Genomic DNA, 23,550 nt, shown 5'->3' with positions numbered 1-23,550 from the left:
ACTTAGAAAAAAATCCATATGCACTTAAATGTCCCTTGCCTCAATACCAGAAAGCAAATGAGATTATGTGAAGTAGCTGAAGGTTTCCCTGGCAGACTTTAAAGTGCAGTTTAGCATCAGAATCACACAGCTATTCCTGGTTATCTTATTCTACATGAGGATAATCCCCTTGCATTTTAATCCAACATTACCTTTAAACTACACCTGACTCCCTCCAGCCATTGATGTAACCAAAACTCTGTAGCACATAGCTTATTGCCTCATGTCGTACTCATTCATCTTCCCCACCCTGAATTCCATTCCAGGAAAGCTCCTTCACCAATATCCTACAAGAAAGAGGATGGTTTATACGCTTCTTAGCCTTGATTTGGTTTCTCAGACAAGTAGAAAACTTCACAACACGTTTGCTGTTTTCCTCCCCAACTATCTGTGCCCTGTAACCTCTGTGACAGAGACATCCTGGGTTTTCTCCATACAATTGCTGGAGTGCACCATAATTTTTCCCACTATCCTCCAATTTCTATACACATTTGCAATCTATGGGATTTCATACCATAACCCTTTACCTATAAGTCAAGAGCAACATGCAGTTCAGACTTCAGGCGCATCTACGAGACCCAGCCATTTGCACAGTCCATAGCTGGCTGAATCTGTGTGTGAACATGCTTGTTTGTACTCTTTTCCCTCACCCTAATTGTCCTCTTCTCAAATGTCCCCAATAAAATGGACTCTCACTTCAGCCATTTGCTATAGCTAGAACCCTGCTGGTACTTCTGGCACCCTCCCTCTGCCTCGGTTTCCACAATCAAGCATTAGAGCAGTTTTCTCCCACCTATAAAGTATCCCTGTAGTTCAACATCTGCTCTCAATTCTAACAGCACTACCTAATCCAGGCTCCTCCAATTTCTTTCAAATTACTCCTCACTGGTTTCCCATCTCTACTGAGTTCTCCTAATCATCCCTCCAGCATGCAACCCAAGTCCTCACTTTTAAAACATCCTTTGATGGCACACTTTCTCCACTCAAAATCATCCAAACAGCTTAAAGGTCCATTTTAATATGGTACCTACTAAATCTACCATTTTTAGCCCCAACTTCTTCCTTTTTTCTCATTTCCAGCCCTCTAAGTTTCACCACAATAGATAAAATGCCTTAGACTATCAGTATCTCAGAGCTTCTGCAGCCTCTTTTTGTTTTCAGGCAGGAACTTGCAATATTATCCCAGGCTGGCCTTGAACTTGAGAACCTCCTACCTTAGCCTTCAAAGTGCTAAGATCATAGGGGTTAACTTCCCTGCTGGTTCTCCATCCTCCTTATGAAATGTCTTTATATGGAGGCTTGATAAGATATTGCAGCTCCAGAGAAGCCTGGCTTGATTCTGCCACCTAGATCTAGAGCTCCCATAAACTCAGAATTATTCACTATGCCTTTTCTATCCTCCAGCAGGCCATAAGCCCCCAGAGGGCAAATCATTCCCTTTCTACTGCTTCCAATTTGCCCAGTGCCTACCACAATCCTAGACACTCCAGTTCTATTTAGATAGTCAATGAAAACTGAATATGCTACTTGTCATGATACTCATCAGTGATCTCCAGGCCTTCCCAATGAATACAATAGCAGAATGGAGGCAGCCAGCAGGCCTATTCAGCTCCCAGCAGCAGCTGCGAGCTCAGGGAAGCTTTCTCTCCTCTGGGAGCCATACAGGGAAGTGAACACAGGTATCAGTAGTCTAGTAGCAAAGTCATGGGAGGTTTTGGTTATTCTTTCCCGCCCCCTCCCCCGCTCCTTTTCCCACTTACTCCATTTTTGTTCCTTCCCTGTCCCTATATACCATTTGGACCCAGACACTTCAGTTCAGCTGTTTGCTTCAGCTCCCCTCAGCCCCACCCCTCAACTATAACAACAAAGAACTAACCAAAAGCATTTGTTATTTTAATGCACAAACTATTTACACAATATCTCAAAGCAAGCATTAGAAAATGGTAGAGAGTGCCTCCCTTTAGACCAGGACTTAGTGAACAAGAATCTGTCCCCAGCAGATGATCACAGAGAGAAAGACTGTCCAAATTATCCATAAAATGGCTGGAATTCGAGGCTCTGTCTCTGTCTCTCTCTCTCTGAAACTGAGAGACAGGGCACAAAGAGAGAGGGAGGGAGAGAGAAAGATTGCGCTTTCCTCATTCTCACAGCTCTGTCTAGAGCTTTCCACCAAGTGCTGACACCGCCTCCTGCAAACCCTGCCACATCAGCAGGGAGGGAGCCCCGCAGCATTTGGTATTTGCATCAGTTTCCAGGAATGTTTTACAAGTTATCAGTTCACTCTGCAGCCCTGGGTGGAGGTATTTATACACTTGTGCTTGAAACTTGGTTTCTCTAACTCAAAATAATCTACCTAGGTGGGTTTTTTTTTCCTTCTTCCTTTCTTTCCTTTATTTCCTATATATAATCAAATTTTCAAAGGATGCTTTCTCTACTCTGGAGACTGTTTTGACAATCACAGAAAATGACAGAGAAAAATGGAGTTTTTTAAGGTCTTGGGTAGCTATTGCAAAGCAAGTGACTTGGCCAAGTTGACCCCAAGGAGAGCTGCCCAATAACTTCCCTGAAGAACATTTAGGGAGTTTCTTTCATAAACCTATTTCTAACCTATATCAGTCTTTCATTCAGAATTGGAATTCAGGATTTCAGGAAGATAAGACAAAGGAACACTAGCAAGCCAGCACACTGGCAAGCATGATAATATGTACTTCTGATTATTGCAGGGGGGAAAAAAAAGCAAATATGTAGTTTTAAAGCTTTTCTTTCCTTGGAAATCTTCCAGAAATCTTTCACTCCACGTTTCTTCAGAAATGCATCCTAACTTGTCTCTCAAATTAGTGTTTGTAATTGGGTTAAAATAACTTTATTGAAATTTTGAGTAATTATTTTTTTTCATTTCTAGCTTTTTTTTTTTTAATTTAGAAAGAGAAGCCGGTTAGCTATACTCAGTCCCTCTGGTTTATAACAGCTACTGGCAGCAGATCCAAGCTACTTAGGCAGAAATTCTCCCTAACCAGGAAGTAGAAAGGGGGGGGGGGCGGGGAGAAATGAAAAGATTCCCAAGGAGTGCACCCATTTCTGCTTCATGGAGAGAAAACTGGCCTAAAGACGATGTTTTTGGGGGGTGTCTTCTGGGACAGAATGAGACTTTGAATATGCTCTGCTGCCTCATGAGGGATGCTTGGCAGTTCAAAAGCAAGGGGTGGGGATGGGGCCCAGGAGCTTGAAAGATGTTGTAAGAGGCTTGGGGAAGCAAACTCAGCTATCATTGCCACCATTCTGGAGAACCAAGGTCCCCTACTCCAGTGTTTCAGGGCCAAAGTGTTATCCCAGTGTGGGGAAGTATGAAGGCCAAGGAAGGGGGAGGGAAGTCTGGAAAGAGTTAACATTTTTTCTGGAGAGGGCAGTCAGGATGTTAAGGAGGAGGCTGTATATACCCTAGGAGCCAAATGCGAAGTCTTAGTACTCATCCCCACTTTTTCTCCTAATAGAATGAAGGCAGAGAGAGAGGTGTTTGGCAATGGCTGTGAGAGAGGTCGTGAATGGACAGCAAGGCCAAGGGGGGCTGGGTGTTCACTGTTGTGTTATCTGGTCCAGGCTCAGAGTCTGGTTGGTAATCCTGCAAAGGGTCTGTGGGCAGGGCGGGAATGGAAGGGGAGGACTTCCCCGGGTGTGGTGGGGGGGCTTGACCAAAGCAAATCTTATGCAGGGAAATGTCCACTGGGTGCCTGCTCCCCTCCATCGACAGGAGAGGGAGTGTATGTGGAGAGAGAGAGAGAGAGAGAGAGAGAGAGAGAGAGAGAGAGAGAGAGAGAGAGAGAGAGAGAGAGAACACGACATTGGGCAGGCAGGCCCCAAAGCTATAGAAAAGCTGGGGTGGGGGAAGCTGTAGAAAAGCTGGGGTGGGGGCAGGGTAGAGTCAGCAGCCAAGGCAGCTCTAGACCTGGCCTCGCTGTCCCTTCCATCTCTCAAGCCCCAGCCCCTCCAGCCTGCAGATGGCCCTCGGGGCACAAGGTGAGGCAGGACTGGACAGCTCCTGCTTTTTCATCTTAGCTCTCCAGGTCCCTCAACACCTGCCCCGCTGCCCAGTGATCTGTAAAGTGCCCACGTAGGTATCCTAAAGTGGTTCCAAACTTGGCAAGAGCAGGAGAGGGCGGATGGCTGGGGAGGGCGGAGGTATGCAGACAGAGAGTCAGACTTTCCCCTCGAAAGCCTCAAAAGTGTCCACGTCCTCAAAAAGAATGGAACCAATTTAAGAAGCCCCGTGGCCACGTCCCTCCCCCCCCCCCCGCTCCCTCCCCTGCGCCCCCGCAGTCTCCTCCCAGCACTGCGGCCCGGGCCCCTGGCCCCAGCCTTCCCATTGGTGGAGACGTTTTTGGAGGCACCCACAGACCGGAGAAACTTTTGCCATATAAATAGGGCAGGTCTGGGCTTTATTATTTTAGCACCACGGCAGCAGGAGGTTTCGGCTAAGTTGGAGGGACCAGTCACGATTGCATGCCTGCTCCCGCCAGGTGATACCTCTGCTGGTGACCCAGGGGCTCTGCGACACAAGGAGTCTGCATGTCTAAGTGGTAGACATGCTCAGCTTTGTGGATACGCGGACTCTGTTGCTGCTTGCAGTAACTTCGTGCCTAGCAACATGCCAATGTAAGTGTCTTCCACTTGTTTGGGGGAGATGAAGGAGAGAGGTTGGATAGGTGGGCGCCCTGCTCAGTTTCCATATACAGCTTGTGAGAATGCTCTCTGGCCTGTGGGGAAACACCGGGTGAACCAGAAACAAGAAAAGTACTTTAGAAGAATGGAAGGCTTGACTGTTGCTAAGAGTTGGGAAAGTTTTCCCTTAAAGCTAGACAGCTGGCCTGGATCCTCAGGCTGTTGAAGCTCACTAGGAGGCAAAGAATTTTGCCTCAAGATGAGACAAATACTACTGACAGTTTGGAAAAAAAAAAAAAATCAGACGACTCCATTCTTCAGTCCTCAGAATTGTGCTCATGGTCACCTTGTGAAACTTGAGGCCTAGTTTAGAAAGCCCTTTAATATAACAATACAAACCTCACCCTGTCTCCATTTTCTGGTGGGCGTCAGAGTTGGTCTGGATGACGTTGATGAAGAGAATGATGAAAAGGCGCCCCCTGGAGGGAGTAAAATGAAAGCACAGGGACCCGGCCCTTAGGCTAATGGAATTCCAATTAAAGACTCCCTAAATCTGTAGAGTGATTTACATTTCTGGACCATATATGGAGGTCTCAGTCGAAGTAGACTGAGAAGTGGGGTACCTAGGTTTCTACTTTTGTCTTCTGGGTGGTTAAATTAGCTTCCCAATTCATTGGGTGGTCATAGAAACGGTGATTTTTAACTAAAAGCATCTCTGTTTAGTTACTCCTCTCAACATGTTCCCACCAGTAATCAGACATGAAAACAGCAGATTTGAGAAATATCAACCTTGGCCTGAGATTCGACAGCCTGGAATTCTTCCCATGAGGCACTTACTAATTTGCCATGTGGCTTCAAACAAATCAACTGGGCCTTTTTCTAAAATGTTCGGTGGAAATTAAATGTGCCGACTTCAAGGCCACCTTCCATTTCTAGCTTTTATGACTAGACACTCATGTCATAAGTATGAAGAAAGTCGGTCGAGTTTCATCTTGAAAATGGCTGCCTAATTTAACTAGACAAAGATGTTGGCTTGATGAGGGAAGCCTGGCCACACCCAACACTTCAAAAGCTAGCCCCACCCACATGCCACGCGTCTACCATTGCCTGATATCTGATGCTTGTCTGTTCCCTCCATCCGCTTCTGTATACCCACTGAGGATACTAAAGAGAAACTGGACTGGACAAGTTAGTGATACAAGTTAGCTTTCTATAAAATCAAACAGTAAAAGACTGGAGTCCCACAGAAAAATACAACAGACCTAGGGAAGTAGAGATCTGAATGCCAACGCACCTTCTAATCAATATCCAAGCACTGTGAGGAATAAAGGTTGCCCAACACACATTGTTCACACAACCAAGTAATTAAAAGGCTAGTCTCTGAAGGCTGTAAGGATGTAAGGGTTCTGATCATCAGTTCAAGAAAGCTGTTCTTACTCTCATGAACACAAGAAACTAAACATATCATTTATCTAATTTAACAGTAATTCTCATCAATTGCTCTTAAATTTCAATGCTGGAGGCAGTCCACCCTCATAAATGGTGACCATGCAACAGATGTTCTCTTTCCAAATGGCATACTTCTTGACCACCAAATTCAAGCAAATTTTCAGGGTGAATCATCCTGGAGCAAGTCCAACCACAATTATATACCACATTAACCTATAATTATTATACTTCAGGAAGAGACTCAGTCTTTTAAGTCTTACAGTAATTGTAGCAAGGAGGTGGGTATCATTATTTTTAAAGTTCTTACTCCATAGTTTTCTTTTTATACAAAACAATCCTTCTTAGGGAACAAATTTGATGCAGTTAATCCAATGACCTTAACTGATTTAACTGAACTACTTAAAGCAAAAATCAGATTCCTGGATCAATTTGTTTTCATGTATGTAAATTAGACCTTTGTGGGTAAAAGGGCTAAGTCACTTCAATGTTTTATGAAAAGCAAATTCTGCTTTAGGGTACATACTCATCTAACTTTTCTTGGATTCTTATTAAAGGTGATCTAACCCATGAATTATTCCCTCATCAATCAATTGGTGTGAGAGTCAATGATTTCATATCAGCCACTTCCACCATAATTGCTGAGCATTAGGAATGTCCTCCAGACACATTAATATTTCACAGCATTTATAAAATAGTAAATAATTAACCATTTAATTCAAAACATATTTACATATTAAAACTGTAAACAAATCACCCTACTGATCCCTATGTTTTCAACCTGAATAATTTGGAAGTCATTAGGATATTTTTAAGAAGAAATAGAAGGAGAATTTTAATCAGGTAATTCAATCTTATAAGCCTGTATATTATTTGTTAATTACTGTTACTGAAATTAAATTATAACAATAACCATTTCTTTTTTTTTTTCTTTCCTCTACAGCTTTACAAGCGGTGAGTAAAACTATTTTTATAAAAATAAGATGTTCATACTTTGATTGTACTGATCATAGTAGTGTATTTTCTAGAGAGGGAAGTTGTCCAGTCTGGCTTTCCAAGGAAGTCATGGAGGGATATAGTTGTCCAAACCTTTCTGGCTTCTATTGAAATACCCACCCCATTTTCCAAAGTGGGTGGTGCTGCTAAGTAAGCCTGGTCTCATAAAATACCCATAGGGAACAGAGAGTAAATGGGTCAGTTGAAGTTTGGGTTTTTGCACCAGCTACTTCGAAGCACAAGATCTCACTGAGCTAAAGAGGATTTTTAATTATTTTTATTTTTTGATTCATTTTCAAAGAATCATAAATAAATTCCTAGCTCATGAATTAAAATTGCAACATAGGTATAAGTATATAAATATTTGGTTTCATAGATATCGTTTTGTTTATTGGTAAAGTTTTATATTTTATCTCAAAATATTAAATTAAGATAATGAAAGAGAATAATAATATCTATAGGTAGGTTTGTATATAATATCAAAATGTTAATCCCCTTTAATCTATGAATATCTATATAATTCTTCTATATTAATCATTTGCCTTTTTTTTCTAGGGAGCTGCAAGAAAGGTAAGTGTCAATGCATCTCCATAACTATCTGATATTACCAGAACAAGCTTGACAAATTTTAATATGAACTATAAAAAAGAAAATACTTTGTCAAGATTTTACTCATACAAACATGAATCCACCAAACCATAAATTAAAATAGTGTTAACATTTGATGTAATGAAGCATCTCTAATTACATTTATATTATATAAATTGATGATTTACATACTACTACTAAAAGATTTTATAAATATTTGTTTATTTCTGATGGGAGAATGCATATTATATTATATATAGTAATTCAAAGCTTTCCTTAAAGATCTTACTCTGTAAATGTGCAGTAAAGATGTAACAATATGGTTATTTTATCTATAGTAATCATCTTACTAAAAATACAATGGATAATATTGATTTAGCCACTAGAGACTAGTCCTTCAGTTTGAAAAAAATTACATTTAGTTTTATGAAAAACAATGCATGTTGTCTATTGTTCTATACCAGGTCTTTTGGCTGTTGTTTAATAATATTTTAGTCAGATCAGTCTTAACAACTAATTATTTTCAAAATTGGTTTGCCTGTTCACCATAAATTACTTTGCTGTTTTTGTCTTTCTTTAGGGCCCCACTGGAGATAGAGGACCTCGTGGAGAAAGGGTATGAAATTTTTGAACCATTAAAGGGCTCTGGCCTACATTTGAATAACTACATATTATATTAGAAGCTACAGAAGACTGACAATGTGTAAGAATAGTATGTATTCAGATAATTATACCACCTTTTGAGTAGATAATGTCCTACAGAAGAAGTAAATGAACATTATTATATATAATCAATACCCCTTTTCAGTCAAGATTACCCTTTCATGAAAAGAAACACTATTACAGGCTGCCCAGTTCTTTGCAAGTCTATCTCTCTTTGTTTTCATTTGGCCTGCCCAATACATGTATAATGAAAATATGTCCCAGCCCACACAAATCTCTTGGTAACATGTTTTGTTTCTTTTGAAAAAAAGCAAAGACCTTTGTATAGAGTGGAAATAATTGGGAAGCAGCTGTCAGTAGCATGTTTGTCTCTCTCCATTCACACAGGTACAAGCCAGGCTGCTATTTGTATTTGCAATATTGCTTTGATATGTGTAACTACATAGTTTTGCATGATTTGCATTATGTAACACTTTTACCAACTTATAAATAGCTGCATCTTGTATCTGTCATGAAATGTAGACTTACACATGTTCTACTCAATTTATTAGTTGTATAATTGTATCACTTAATTGCCCTAACAACATGAATAGTATTAAAGCAGTGTTCCTATCCTGTGGTAAAACGGTCTTAATCAGTTCATCTACTCTGCATATGTCACATAGTGAAGCAACTGAATACCTTCACAAGAGTCAGAAACTAGTACCGATCGACATGGTGTCTCTTTCTACAACATGAAACACGTGAAGTTCACAGAATCACCTTTATTATGAACTAATATTCTACCCTGTATTAACTATCACTTGTTATCTTCACACGTCAGCCATTAGAGGCCCTTCTAAATTAAACCTATGTCACATGTCGATAAATGGCAGGCATACATATTATATTTCCACCCATTCATATCCACAAGTCTGAAAAACTGACCTTAGCACATGTGTCCTTTCACATACTATACAGGTTTTGACTCTAACCCCGCCCCAATTCCCTTTCTTTATAACAGGGTCCAGCAGGTCCCCGAGGCAGAGATGGTGCAGACGGTCCCAATGGCCCTCCTGGTCCCCCTGGTCCCCCTGGTCCTCCTGGCCCCCCTGGTCTGGCTGGGGTAAGGTGTCTTAAGTGTTTTTAACTTATTTCTGACTTAAGTGTCTTCTCTCTGTTAGAAAAAAATTATTAATTTTCAAATTTATTTTTAGCAGTTAAGGGAAAAACTTATATTTGGAAATGAGTATATTTTATTTCATTTCTGAGGTTTCTCCATCCAAGGTTCTACTCTGTCTGTCCTCTTTTGAGGCCTTGTCAATTACAGGCCTGGCCTTTCTGTTCATTGAAGGTAGCTGTGGCCACCAGCACCATTATTTAATTTGGGGATTTAATATCTTTTATCAGTAAGGCACAAATAAGAGGTGTTGCATTATTAAAGAGTTTGATTAGACTGAATTACATAAGTGAAGCCCCAGATCTTAAGCAATTTCACAAACATCCAACCCTCTTTATTCTCCTTGGCTTGGAGTCTGCTGAACCAACATTCAAAGCAGTTTTAGGTTTAATTTGCTCGAAACTAATTTAAGAAAAGTACATTTCCCTTTTTCATTAATATCTTCTTTTAGCTTTATGTCTTTGACAATGGTATGAGTGCCAAATGGCCTCACTGCAGGAAGGAAAACATATTTGCTTAATTGGTTAGCACTATGAATCAGAACCCTGATTCTAATACCCAACTGTATGCCAGTAAAATAAGACCTTTCTCTCTCAAAGATCTTATTATGATTGCTTATCTACTGAGTGTATTAAAAAGCACCTTCTTTAATACAGCTACCACTCCAAGGGAGATCTTTAACAGGGAAATTATTACTGTGAACTATTTTTTAAAAGTTTAATCTTCTAAGGGGCATTTTCATTTTCCTATAACTTGAAAACTCTTTATATCCTCTTTTTAAACTCCAGCCAGAACAAAGAAGTGTCTTAGTGGTTTATAGGCTAGGGCAGCAGCTGCCAGCACAGCCCATCCCCCTGAGCTCTGCTTCCCTTATGAGGGTTCTGGGGGACTATAAAGCTTTAGGAAGCCATCTTCCCTCACCTTGGAGGTAGCCGACAGCTGGGGGTCTCAGTGCTGTATTCTAGGTCATTTCTATTTAAAACATGGCTCTCTTTTACACAATATCAGGAAATTTATTAAAAGCACATGGAAAATCTGAGTGTATGACCATTGACATGTATACTTGTGTGTGTGTTTTACTTCCTGCAGAACTTTGCTCCGCAGTATTCTGATAAAGGAGTTTCATCAGGCCCTGGACCAATGGTATGCTTATCCCTTTTGAACCTTATATAGAGAATTTATGTTAAACTCCACAGTAATAGTTAACACTCCATACTTAAACCAAATGAAAATAACTCCTTTTTTCTACATTTAAATAGCAAAACTGAAGTCCAGGTTAGGAGTTTCCATTTTCTTTACAAACATGCCTCATAAAAAGGTCAAATATTTATGTCTAAGAAATACTCTTTGGACATACCGACCATAAATCAGGCAAATCCATTCAATTCAAACTATTAACATCCAGGCACATTCCTTGAACTGTAAAGCAGTCCCAAGAGACAGGATGGCTGACTATCTCTCCCTGAACCTGTTGGGTAGGGCCAACAAGTTGTTTCAACCCCTTCTCCTTGTAACTAGAGAGTTTGGGACTTTTTCCCTAAAATCAGACAGGTAGTTAAGGGACAGACTTAACCTGTAGGCAAGATGTATGAGAGACAGCATGTGGCTCATGTACTTAGTCCTTGAATAAAAAAGCTTCCTTCCTCACAAGTATTTAAGAGTTGCCCCCAACAGGTTCAGGACTACACTATGGATCTACTCAGCTAACAGCAAATGATAGTCCATTCTGACTTGACGATATAAGACATGTTTCTTTTTTTACTGTTCTGATGAAAATTCCTTTTCTTGTCTATTAAAAGCCAATATAGAAGAGAATGAGTCAAATTTAGCATTTATGTCATCAACACACATCCTGTCATTTGTGTAACAATTTAAAAGCTTCCCTGTGTATTACATGATGACCTAGCTAACAAATGAAGCTTCTACCAAATATTACTGAGATGAAATAGAGAAAAAAATAGACATGGTCATGACAAATGTAAAATAGTTTGTATGAAAGAATGAAAATGCCCCAGAAATAAAAATACTAGATTGATTAACTATTACAGAATTGAATACACATGCATACCATTTGGTGATTGTAATTGTTTTCCAACAGCATTTATCTGTTAGTTCTCATGGTCTTGAAAACACAACTTTTACCTGGGCCCTACATCAGTACTCTATCTTCCCAAGATATTCTTCTGAAGCTAATGGGCCGAAATAAACTAATGTATTATAAGAGCAAGACAATATTTTCTGTAAATTAAAACTCTCACTTGTGAAATAATATAGCTTTAATTGATGATTTCCAATTTCCTGATTTTCCTGGTGATTTAAAATGTTCATATCTGGAATGAAAGATGTAAGCATTCTTTTGGCTTTGTTTATATTGGACATTTGAAATGAGTTGTTTCTGCTAATGCTGGACATTACTCGGCTATAAAGTAGAACCCATTTCTCAAGAAGAGGCAAAGTGGGAAATAAAGCAGAGGTAGATGTCATATTAGTATAAAAATTAAAGTGGTGGACAGATGCTGAGGGAAATTAATATGGATTTCAAATTCTCTTCTCTTTAAAACCTCTCTCTGGGTAGAGTCACGCAGAATATTTCACTTTAAAATATCAGTGAAATATAATTTAAGTTTGTACATTTACACACTTTCACAGACATATGCAATCAACATATATGTGTTTAACAAATGGAGAAGATAGGCAGCAATAAAGTGTTAAAATAATTTTCCATGTTGGAAAATCAATAACTACAAAACCCCATAGGGTTCTTTTCTGAATTAATCATAATTCATCTCACAGCATCCACAAAATAAAGTATCCTTTATGTAAATGAAGTTGTTGCAAATACAGGGAAAGATGAATAAATATGATTAAAAATTCATGATGGCAAAGAAAAGTATACTTAATGGATACCTAAAAATATTTTTATTGAAAAGCGACAGCTAAAGCAATTTCTAAAACAAATAATTTTCATAATTAAAATAATGTGCTTTTTAAAATAAAATATGTATTGTCTCACTATTGTCATTTAATAAACTGGATAGGCCCACTGCAGCATCCTCATGGTTGATATAAACAAAGTACTCAAAACTTGTACATGATATATTTTCAGGTTTATGAGAAGTGGGTCCTACAGATGAGCTTACATAGGGCATTGATTACTACAGAAGCAAAGGAAAGCTACATTTAGCTCAAAAACTCAAAGCATTCTGTTTTACCTTACATTTATGTTCCAGAAGAACAAAGAAAGCAAACTACTGCCATTTGTGCTGTTTTCAATATGCTATGATAGATTCTTCCAATAGGCTGTCTCAATAATAATTTATTTTTCCTTCACCCCTCATTACATTCACTTTTGCTTAACATTTTCATCAGTCACCAACAGCCCTAAAAGGAGCTTTAAGGTTATAATAAGCCTCCTTTTAATCATTAAGAAGGACTTTTGATCCTTTTCAATTCATACCCCTGTGGCAATAAAAACAATTTCTTAGCTAAGTATGATATGTAGCGATGACATACAATGAAGAGAATGTACCTGAAATGCTTCGTCAGCCTTCTGTTTTTGTGCAAAGATCGATTCACTTCATTGCCTCTGAACAAGGTCCAGATGCCCAATTCCTCACATCTTGAGGAATTTGTGACCCCCCCCACACACACACACACACAACTCTCATTGACTTCTTAAGATTTGGTTGAAGGAGAAGTGGAAGACAAGAAATGGTGAGGGGAGGAAATTTGGGTTCTTAAGTGCTTCCTTGGGAAGGATAAAAACTAGGAAATTAAACTAGGATGGTTTTATCCCTCTGTCCATTGCAAAGAGCCAATGGTTCAGCAGCATTGTTTCTGAATCCAGCTTTCCCAGTCCAGCTAATGTTATTCCAAACAAGGCCCTGAGTTCTTAGTACTAACTATGTGTATCCTCTTGGCAGGGCTTAATGGGACCCAGAGGACCTCCTGGTGCTGTTGGAGCCCCTGTAAGTACCAAAATTTTATAATTATACTTAAATATAATTATTCTAAAATATAAGAAGGCTAAGAATTACTCTCATGAAACGGGGATGTTGCTCAATGGCAAAGTACTTGTCTAAAGTGTGCAATGACCTGAGCTTGATTCCATAACTTCTAAGTAAATAAATAAATGTTCCTTCTCCCCCTATTTTAGGGCCCTCAAGGTTTCCAAGGACCCGCTGGTGAGCCTGGTGAACCTGGTCAAACGGTGAGAACGCTTTTTTTTTCCCTGTGTGAAACAATGTCTTTGGGGAAAGGTTTGTGATCACAGTCTTAACCTCACAATTCATCTCTGTTTCCTTAGGGTCCTGCAGGTTCTCGTGGTCCAGCTGGCCCTCCTGGCAAGGCTGGTGAGGATGTAAGTGTTGACTCTCAAGCTCTTCCAAAGCAAATTTTAAATACTCCCATCTCAACAGGAATATCTAGATTCAAATTAAGTTCCATGCTGGAAGCTCAATACGCTTAACATGAGTCTCCCCATATGGGAAATATTACTTTAATGAAATACTAATTAACTTGGTTGTACTTGAGAGATATAACTGTTAATTAAACATGTATTTGAGCCCACATCCTTATGTGTACCTTCCTCTTCTAACGGTCTTCCAAACAAAGGTTGACCCTGTGCTGCCTTCATGTTTTAGGGTCACCCTGGAAAACCTGGACGACCTGGTGAGAGAGGAGTTGTTGGACCACAGGTGAGGACACTGACAACATCATATGGGCCAGACTTACATACATGTGAGCATGCATCTTATGGTGGCACAGATGACGCTCACACTCACGGCATTGATTAAAGGCAAGGAACAGTAATGCAGACATTTTATTCATGCCGATCAACAAGGCTATGAAAAACTAGACTCTATTTTCTACAAATGCCACCGTCTTAGTTATTCATGTCAGAGTCTTAAAGCACACCAGGCATTAATTCCAAACTTGAGCTTTGAGGAGAGAATTGGTTCGGAAAGAGGAAAGCATCACCTTTTAACTTCTAAGGAAAACATTATTCACTTAGTTCTGATTTTTTTTTTTCAAGGGTGCTCGTGGTTTCCCTGGAACTCCTGGACTTCCTGGCTTCAAAGGCATTCGTGTGAGTAAATTTTTCATCTAATTGAGAAAACATGCTGATGGGAAGTGGTAAGAACTCAACTGTATTTAAGTTCCTGGGCAACACATTCTAGCTTCCATGTCCCTGAATTTTGAAACAGCTGGAAATCAGAGCCAGAACTCACCCAAAACTGAGATTAACGCAGAAAAACTGTGTAAATTGTAGATTATTTTTAAGTAGTTAGTGGTATCTGAAAACTGTAAAATTATTAGGATGACAAGGATGTAAGGAAGCCAGGATCCTTCACCTCTCACCTGTGTGCATGTGCAGTGGGACCAGCTCACTGTAGCTGGAATGTTGAACTCTGTTCTACTCCAGCAGCCACAGCATCTGTCCAGGAGACATAATAACTGCAAAGATGGAAGACTCTGAAATGACTGAACTCACAACGTGACAGCATTTTAAAAGTGTTTGTTGCCTTTCAGGGACACAATGGTCTGGATGGATTGAAGGGACAGCCTGGTGCACAGGGTGTGAAGGTAAATACTGACTTGGGAACACCATCTATAAGCAACCCATTTAAATCTTCCATTACTAATAATAGAGGCTATTTTACTGAGGACAACCCACATTTCAAAAAAGTATCTCATCTAGCCTCCAAATCCCTCAATGGAGGAACTAGATTCTATGACAAAATGCCAAGTACTAATACTTATTTAACTTAATGTTTATTCAAATAATCAAATGAAAACTAGTGTTAATATTTTCTTCCTCCATCTCCTTTCCTCCTCTCACAATGTCATTCCATCTTTGCAGCCAAAACAAAGGTAAATAAACATGTAATCAAATATTAGAATATGGCGTGCTACTTTGAAGTGTAAATCCTCCTTTGCCTTGCACTAATTAGACGTGTCCATTCATGTCACAATACACTTTTCAACCTCTTTCTTCTGATTTATCTGTGCACACTCAAAAAATTTTTAATTAGGTAATTAAAGTCTCAGAAGTGTGTTATCTCTTGGCTTAGTCTCTTCTCTGACAGCATTTCCAACCATAAAATGTTCTCCTTCCTATTAAGGAGATAATGTGATATTAAAGTGAATACCAACGTAATTACAAATTAATGAGTAACGAATGCTAGTGGGACCAGAGATGAACATGAATATGGAGAATCTGGTCTAGCTTCCCAGCTGCCACACAAATGGATAAGGTCAAACCCATTCTCCCATGAGCCCAGTCTTAGAGATCAGACTACTAATCACAATATCGTAAAATGTTAGAGCTAAAAGGCACTTTATAGGTGTCCTCATTTTGTGGATGGGGAAAACTGAGGTGAGAAAGAGTGAGTGACTTGCCCAAAGTCATACGTCTAGTGATTAAAAAGGCAAACTCAAGATATCTCATACACTCATTCCTAACGAACAGTCTTCCCATGGAATCTTAGACATACATACAGCTGGGGTAATAGCTCAGTAGTAGAGCACTTGCTTAGCATGTGCCAACCTTGGTTTGTTCTTCAGCACCTCTCTCTACACTAGAATATCTTGAAGGAAAGTTCTTTTACATCTCCCCAAATAGGACATTACCCACCACTGCCTAACATTCACAATAAGAAGCAAATCCAGTGGCTCAATCAACATTGAGCCTTCAAACACCTTTAAAGACAGTGAATTTGGTTTTACTTGAAAAGAAATGTATCTTTTGTACTCTGTTTTTAAAATAATAGTTCTAATCTATGGAGCTGGTTATAAAAGTATAGAATGTAAAGAGAAAATTGGAGAGTACAGTTAAATAATCACATTTTTAATATCTTGACCTTCTGCATATTTAAATAAAACTCTTATATTAAAAAAAAGTGTCTGAGATCATTGAGAAACAATCCATATTTATAAAAAGATATTTTAAGATGTATGAATGGCTCAAACTGATAAAGTAAAAACTGACCAGTCTGGAAAATGGCATATATAATGACCAGAGACTCAATTTTCTCCTGCATTTAGGGTGAACCTGGTGCCCCTGGTGAAAACGGAACTCCAGGTCAAGCTGTAAGTATTGATCAGTTCATCGGAAATCCAAATGTGCTCTCTTTGCATCTTGAAACATCCTTCAAATTTTTGAATTACCATCTCCCTTGTCCTTGTATTCTTGGTATGTTTCTTATGTCCCTCTGCATCTTCAACTTCTACCTGATATTAGAACAAGACTTATACTTTTCAGTGAATTATTGCACTGTTAGAAATTGGACAAAGTTAAATGCTGCCTGTGACATTCTGGATTTTTTTCTTAACAATATTTCTGTTTCTAGGGAGCCCGTGGGCTTCCTGGTGAGAGAGGACGAGTTGGAGCCCCTGGTCCAGCTGTAAGTGATCCAGCCTCTTTCCTCTTTCTAAATCTTCTTAAAACCCTGACTAGTGCCAGTTGCTTAATTTCCCATCTTTTCTTCCCTCGCAGGGTGCCCGTGGCAGTGATGGCAGTGTTGGTCCCGTTGGCCCTGCTGTAAGTGCTGACATTTGGTACTTGAAAAGGCTTAAAAGTGTGGGTCAGGAGCTATCTTCCTTAACTTTAATGAAATGGCATCATTTTGAACACTTTTGCCAAATATCCCTGAGGTCTTTGGAAGTCTCTCCATTTATAAGTAGCAGAGGCTATTTCAAATGATACATAAAAACAAAACTCATCCTATATTGAAAACCTTAATTGTGTTTCCTTAATACAACTTTGTGCTTGTTTTCATAATGTACTTCAGGGAAATTTCTGCTTTGATTTCAGGGTCCCATTGGATCTGCTGGCCCTCCAGGCTTTCCAGGTGCTCCTGGTCCCAAGGTAAAAACATTGACTGCCATAACCACCTTGATAAATTCTTTAGTATGATGTGAAAGATCGGTGCTGTTTGCAGAGAGAGGAGACAATTACAGATTAAGTCCTTTCATCAGCTCCACCCATTAAAAGGGTACAGAAAAGGTCTCACTCTTAAGTTTGCAATAAACCCGCCTGTGCTTGCACAGCGTGTATAAACAGATGGGCAGCCTAGAAAACTGACTCCCAGAGGCCCTATAGAATGTCCTCTCCAAGTTAGTGGGGACCACTAAGATAGAGACCGAGTCACACTGGAGGTAGAGATAATGCCAGAAAGTCAGAGCTAAGCTTGCAAATTGGAAAGTCGACCCCCAAACTTTGCGCTAATAAACCGGTGTTTGCTATCCTGAAGAAAATTCCCTAAAAGTCGGTGCTATAAAACAGAGGTGTTGCTGTTTTGTTGTTTACTGCTAATTCTCCACCGTTACTTCCATTCTTAGGGTGAACTTGGGCCTGTTGGTAATCCTGGGCCTTCTGGTCCTGCTGGTCCCCGTGGTGAAGTGGGTCTTCCGGGTCTTTCCGGCCCCGTTGGTCCTCCTGTAAGTAGTCACTGGCATTAACACCGCTGAGTAAAAAGACTGAAGGTGGGCCCCAAAAAGGTAAGAAATGCTCTAACTCAGTGATGGTTTTCTTCTCCTTTCACCCGCACTCCTTGTCCACCCTGCAGGGCAACCCTGGAGCAAATGGCCTTACCGGAGCTAAGGGTGCTGCTGTAAGTACAGCTGGGGAGTTAACCTTTGCTCTGGGTTAGAGGTACTTACCTAGGGCGGCATCTGCAGCCTGCTTCCTCCTGAGGGATGGTGGGGTTTTTTTTTTTTTCTTCCCACAGGGCCTCCCTGGTGTTGCTGGGGCTCCTGGTCTCCCTGGCCCCCGAGGCATTCCTGGCCCCGTTGGTGCTGCTGGTGCTACTGGTACCAGAGGGCTTGTTGTAAGTATTTACCACCATGGTGCTCATATCCTGAGACGCTAGCTCTAGTATTTTCTGGGTTCCTTGACTTTCCCTTGCGAGCTTTCCTCTTCCTTCTGTAATGCTTTGCCAAAGTTTGGTACTTCTTGTGTGTAGCTGCCTTACGTCCCTGCATAGCCCCTCATCAGCGCATGCCCACATTTACCTTCCTTCAGCCAGCCTAGAAGATCGTGAAAGACAGAAGGGAGAAACTCCTTGTGTGACTCTCAGCCTTTCGTCAATACCATTTTCCTCCTTAAGGATTTTTAGATGACTTAAGCTTAAACATCCCAAGAGACTTGCCCCTAGGAAGTGTTGGCACGCTTTTGTCATTTGGCCACTGTTTCTTTTGGATCTTAGGGTGAACCCGGTCCAGCTGGCTCCAAAGGAGAGACTGGTAACAAGGGTGAGCCTGTAAGTGGTTTGTTTCATAATCACAGTTTTGTTAATTGTTCCTTATCAGTTTTCAACCCAATTTCAGTTGCTAGACGTGATATAACAATATTTTTTTCTATTCTTTTTTTATTAAACAGGGTTCTGCTGGAGCCCAAGGTCCTCCTGGTCCCAGTGGTGAAGAAGGAAAGAGAGGGTCCCCTGGTGAGCCTGGATCTGCAGGCCCCGGAGGACCTCCAGGGCTAAGAGTAAGTTTTAAATACCCAGACACAGCAAAACCATCATGTCACCCCTTGGCTGGGAATCGGTCAGAATTTCTGTGTGTGTTTCCTAGATGAAAGAGCATCTGCCTTCCATCTGTTTTATTAAATGAGTGACTCTCAGTTTTGTATGTTATTAAATTGGTCTGCAAACAATGTTGACCTATTTTTGCCGGATGCTCATCTGTGCATTCCCTAGGCATTTGAGTAAGACATCTTGGTTTGGAATGTACTAATGTCGTCCTCTTAGGAGAAATCATGCCCTGTGTCAGTAAATTGTACTCTGTGGATTCATAGGTTTCTCTAATGCCCCTCTGCCTCTTGTCCTTTCCTACAGGGTAGCCCTGGCTCTCGTGGTCTCCCTGGAGCTGATGGTAGAGCTGGTGTAATGGTAAGCTGTCCTTCGCCTATTTACCAGGAAGGACCCTGTCAATGCTAGTGCTGGTTGTGTTCTTGGCATTTGGCCTCCTCATTCGGCCCCTCTCCTATTAACAGGGCCCCCCTGGCAATCGTGGTTCAAGCGGTCCTGCTGGAGTCCGAGGTCCTAATGGAGATCCTGGTCGCCCTGGGGAGCCTGGGCTCATGGGTCCCAGAGTAAGTTTCAGATAAATATCCTCATAAAGTCCTATTTGAAATTGACGCCTTCTTCAAAGGGTTACTTAACACTGATGGTAACAACAAAAGCATCTAAAGTAAACTTGTCGATAAGCTTACTGATGTTTGGCCTTTTTTTCTTCAGACTTTATCAGAGCCCCATAGAAGTTTCTGCGTATTTGGCTAGTACGTAGATTTCCCGTGTGTTACTTGAATCAGTGACTGTGAACATTCTGGAAAGCTAGATCTATTTTTAAGATATTCAGATCAGTTTGGTTCCCTCATCAGCATGTTTCTTTTATCTTAATTTGAGAGTTTTTATATAAGGTATCCATGAAATGTGTTAAGGCTATACATTATTAGTTTATTAGATTTATAAGTGAAACCAATTTCTCTAGCCATCATAAAATGCTATAATGTATTCAGCATCATACCAGCTATAGAAGAGTGACCTTTTGATCCAAAGGTACTCAAATTCGTAGCAAGGGAATCAATTATTTTTTGCTCCATTATCTCTTATGGGTGAATATCAACTGTAATTTTACACCATAAGCAAGTAGTAAGGAACACCAAATATAGTAATAAAAAAAATCCACCTTGGAAATTGTTTGCCAAAAGTATTAGTTTTTGTTTTCTTCCTGTGATGGAGTAAATAGCATGGTACAGTTTGCCCATACAAAATGTTACTTAACAGTTTCTTTTGCTGCCTATAAGTGGATCAATTGCACAAAATAAATTTCAAAAGGAGACACAATAAAATAGAAGAAAGATTTCAGAGTTCTTTTCATACTGTGCAGCTAGGCTGATATCTCTAATGATTCATCCCCGACAACAAACAAAAAGTGAGGAGAAAGTGCCTTGTGAGATTTCAATTAATTAGAGCCTTGAGTGTGGGAGCGAAAGTACCAATGTGAAAGGACCCTTATTTATATTACAGGGTCTTCCTGGGTCTCCTGGAAATGTTGGCCCATCTGGTAAAGAAGGACCTGTGGTAAGTAGTGCTCATTTCCCATTACATTTTCAAGAACACTTATGGCACCCTCATCAAGTCTATTTTTGTGGCTTATTTATGCATGAATACATTGGAAATAAATATCAGCCACCTCTACATCATCTGGGAACAGAAGGTAATAGATTGTAATTATGGAGTCTAAATGGAGGCAGGACTGGAAGCAGAGAAGGGATAAGAAGACCATGGCTGGGGAAATTGAAACAGGTGACAGAGGGATAGAAAGGGAAGGAAGAGGGGCAAATTGCGTACGGATGAGATTGAACTGACTGCCTGTGTCCTGACATCCTATTTAGAACGGGACGGAGCCATAATTTATTGACACTTTGTAGGGGAAGCTTTGTGTGCTCAGAAAATCTCCCCTGTTTCGCCATTTGAAAACATCCTAGGCTTGATAGCAGGAAACCAAAGGGATGACAAGTGCACTTGAAATTCTGGTTTTAGGGCCTTCCTGGCATTGACGGCAGACCTGGCCCAATTGGCCCAGCTGGGGCAAGAGGTGAAGCTGGCAACATTGGATTCCCTGGACCCAAAGGCCCCTCTGTAAGGATCATGGCTTCCCCTCCCTCGATACTTACTACATCTCAGCCACAGTCAAATTTTCCCTTCTGATCCTCAGCTGTTTACCTCAAGGCAGGTTATTTCAACACAAGAAAGCTGTAGGGCACGCATCCCTTTAGTCTTACCTGCACTGAGGCCTCGTACACTGCGGGATGCCTACCTGAGTTGCACACCTCCACAAACAGTCCTTTTTGGACAGAGCTTCCCAGTGTTGGAACATGAACTCAAAACTGAGAAATAGCAGCAAAGCACACAAACAAGCAACAAAATCAACATTTCAAAATTGTCATGGAAAACTGGACATATAATCGTCTTGTGCTCTTTTATTGTGTAAAGATCCCCTTGCCTCCCTTCCCTCCAGTCCCTCCACTGTATATGCTTTGTATATGAATATATGTGCATTGTATATACTTATGTATGTGTGTATGTATAACTTTTTAATAGGGTGATCCTGGAAAAGCTGGTGAGAAAGGTCATCCTGGTCTTGCTGGTGCTCGGGTAGGTATTAACTTGTACAGGTAAATCACCCCCAAAAGTGTTTTGTTTGAGGCTATCTTCTGGTATCATTGTTACTTTCTAAAGTAGCATCTTAAGAGCCTTTTTACTACACTTAAGGGCCCTTGAACTACAAGGAAAAGACAGTGAACGATAACAAATCAGAACGTGCTATTCAAAGATACAGATACATCTGGTCTTTATTTTATTCATATTATGACTAAGAGGTTATGAATACGTGCTAGTATTCTCCATCCTTTGTAAATTGCCTCCTATCTGTAGACTTCTCTTAAAGGACATCAAAAGTTAATCAGCAGCATTTAGTTGGTGCAACTCAGAATAAGTTACTTTAATTCTAAAATGATAAGTTTGTCTTAAAGAATTAGCTTGCAAGGTGCCTTGAGGCAGATAAGCTATCTAACTCATGTGTCACCCTGAGCCTTTCTATTTTATTTAGGGTGCTCCAGGTCCTGATGGAAACAATGGTGCCCAGGGACCTCCTGGACCCCAGGTGTGTACTTGTCCTTTCTACTTACTGAAGCAAAGCAAAGCCTAGTCTTCAGAGCAGCTCTTCTTTCTATAGTTAAGTCAGCTAACTGACATCAATGCTATCTCTTCTGTCATTGACATCAATGCTATCTAACTTCGTTTTATGGTACTATTGTTTTTTGAAATTAACTCTGGCTTCCTGCGTATTTGGTAACTAACAATGTGATGGAACACTTCAATTAAAAATAAAATACCATAATCAATATAGCTATGCTAATATGCATAGACAAATAAGTAGTTTTTCCTTCACATAACTGGGCTGATGACTCTGGCTTTAGACTCTCAACATCAACACGTTTTGATGATGCCAAAGGGGCAGGCATTAACATCAGTGCTATCTCTTCCATCACTTTTAGGGTGTCCAAGGTGGCAAAGGTGAACAGGGTCCTGCTGGTCCTCCAGGCTTCCAGGTGAGTCAACAAGCATGCAAGCCTCTGACTTTAAACACATTGTTCTCGCCCAGTTCACCATAACGTCACTGCAGCCACCACCACCACACCATCATCACTACTTCCCAGAACATGGCTTCAGAACTCCAGCAAAGGTCACACTTATTCAAACAAACTTTTCTGAAGTGATTTAATAACACATAATAATGTCCGTGTTCATATTATTCCCTTTGTAAATCCAATTGTTATCATCACGACGGCCATAAGATTGAGATTTTCATGTCTCTTCATTTAGGGTCTGCCTGGTCCCTCAGGTACCACTGGAGAAGTTGGCAAGCCAGGAGAGAGGGTGAGTAAACTATGTGATGCTGGCTTGACTAACTCTAAGTATTTCTTATTTTGTAAATTCCCTATCGCCATGTAATTATAATACAAAAATTTTGTATTTTGCACACTAATTATAGCAGTCTACATTGTTGGTGTTGAACAAGGGAATGAAACAACTTATTTATATTTTGTCCAAATTGCCTTATTTTGTGGACTGATGGAAACACCACAAGATGAAAGCAAAATCTATTGACTATTTCATGTAATAGCCCTACTTTTGTGTGTTCTTTGCTATATTAAATAACAAATTATTTCCTTCTCCATAGTGAAAATGTAAATGCACTGATTTTCCATCAAACCAGAGCCTGAAAAAATTGCTTTTAATGTTTTTTTTGGCATTCAAACATGACACTGCTATCCACAATCAGAGCATGAGTTCTGAGTCATTTTCTCTAATTGTGATGAATGCGCCTCAATTTAGTTACATTCTGTGGCCTGGTCTCCTTTGTCAACAATGGGCCACATTAAAGAGACAGCTGGTCAGTAATAAAAGAGATACACACGGGTATACAATTAA

General features: G+C 40.2%; 1 protein-coding gene across 1 annotated transcript in view; it reads left to right on the top strand.

Annotated features, from left to right (window-relative positions):
* Window positions 1-4,462: 4,462 nt before the first annotated feature.
* Window positions 4,463-23,550, top strand: part of Col1a2 (collagen type I alpha 2 chain) — a 34,389-nt gene continuing 15,301 nt past the window's right edge. Inside the window, exons 1-29 of the mRNA XM_051177177.1 lie at window positions 4,463-4,689; window positions 7,085-7,099; window positions 7,697-7,707; window positions 8,306-8,341; window positions 9,392-9,493; window positions 10,637-10,690; window positions 13,471-13,515; window positions 13,704-13,757; window positions 13,854-13,907; window positions 14,191-14,244; window positions 14,583-14,636; window positions 15,080-15,133; window positions 16,595-16,639; window positions 16,900-16,953; window positions 17,046-17,090; window positions 17,364-17,417; window positions 17,891-17,989; window positions 18,118-18,162; window positions 18,280-18,378; window positions 18,757-18,810; window positions 18,930-19,037; window positions 19,387-19,440; window positions 19,545-19,643; window positions 20,581-20,634; window positions 21,097-21,195; window positions 21,658-21,711; window positions 22,166-22,219; window positions 22,614-22,667; window positions 22,942-22,995. Of these exons, the coding sequence (XP_051033134.1) occupies window positions 4,620-4,689; window positions 7,085-7,099; window positions 7,697-7,707; window positions 8,306-8,341; window positions 9,392-9,493; window positions 10,637-10,690; window positions 13,471-13,515; window positions 13,704-13,757; window positions 13,854-13,907; window positions 14,191-14,244; window positions 14,583-14,636; window positions 15,080-15,133; window positions 16,595-16,639; window positions 16,900-16,953; window positions 17,046-17,090; window positions 17,364-17,417; window positions 17,891-17,989; window positions 18,118-18,162; window positions 18,280-18,378; window positions 18,757-18,810; window positions 18,930-19,037; window positions 19,387-19,440; window positions 19,545-19,643; window positions 20,581-20,634; window positions 21,097-21,195; window positions 21,658-21,711; window positions 22,166-22,219; window positions 22,614-22,667; window positions 22,942-22,995 (1,728 nt within the window). The 5' untranslated portion in view covers window positions 4,463-4,619. The remainder of the gene's footprint in view (window positions 4,690-7,084; window positions 7,100-7,696; window positions 7,708-8,305; window positions 8,342-9,391; window positions 9,494-10,636; window positions 10,691-13,470; window positions 13,516-13,703; window positions 13,758-13,853; window positions 13,908-14,190; window positions 14,245-14,582; window positions 14,637-15,079; window positions 15,134-16,594; window positions 16,640-16,899; window positions 16,954-17,045; window positions 17,091-17,363; window positions 17,418-17,890; window positions 17,990-18,117; window positions 18,163-18,279; window positions 18,379-18,756; window positions 18,811-18,929; window positions 19,038-19,386; window positions 19,441-19,544; window positions 19,644-20,580; window positions 20,635-21,096; window positions 21,196-21,657; window positions 21,712-22,165; window positions 22,220-22,613; window positions 22,668-22,941; window positions 22,996-23,550) is intronic.

The sequence above is a fragment of the Phodopus roborovskii genome, unplaced genomic scaffold (genome assembly GCF_943737965.1).
Source record: "Phodopus roborovskii unplaced genomic scaffold, PHOROB, whole genome shotgun sequence".
NCBI lineage: Eukaryota > Metazoa > Chordata > Mammalia > Rodentia > Cricetidae > Phodopus > Phodopus roborovskii.
The sequence above is the reverse complement of the archived record's forward strand: the minus strand, read 5'-3'. Positions and strand labels throughout refer to the sequence as shown.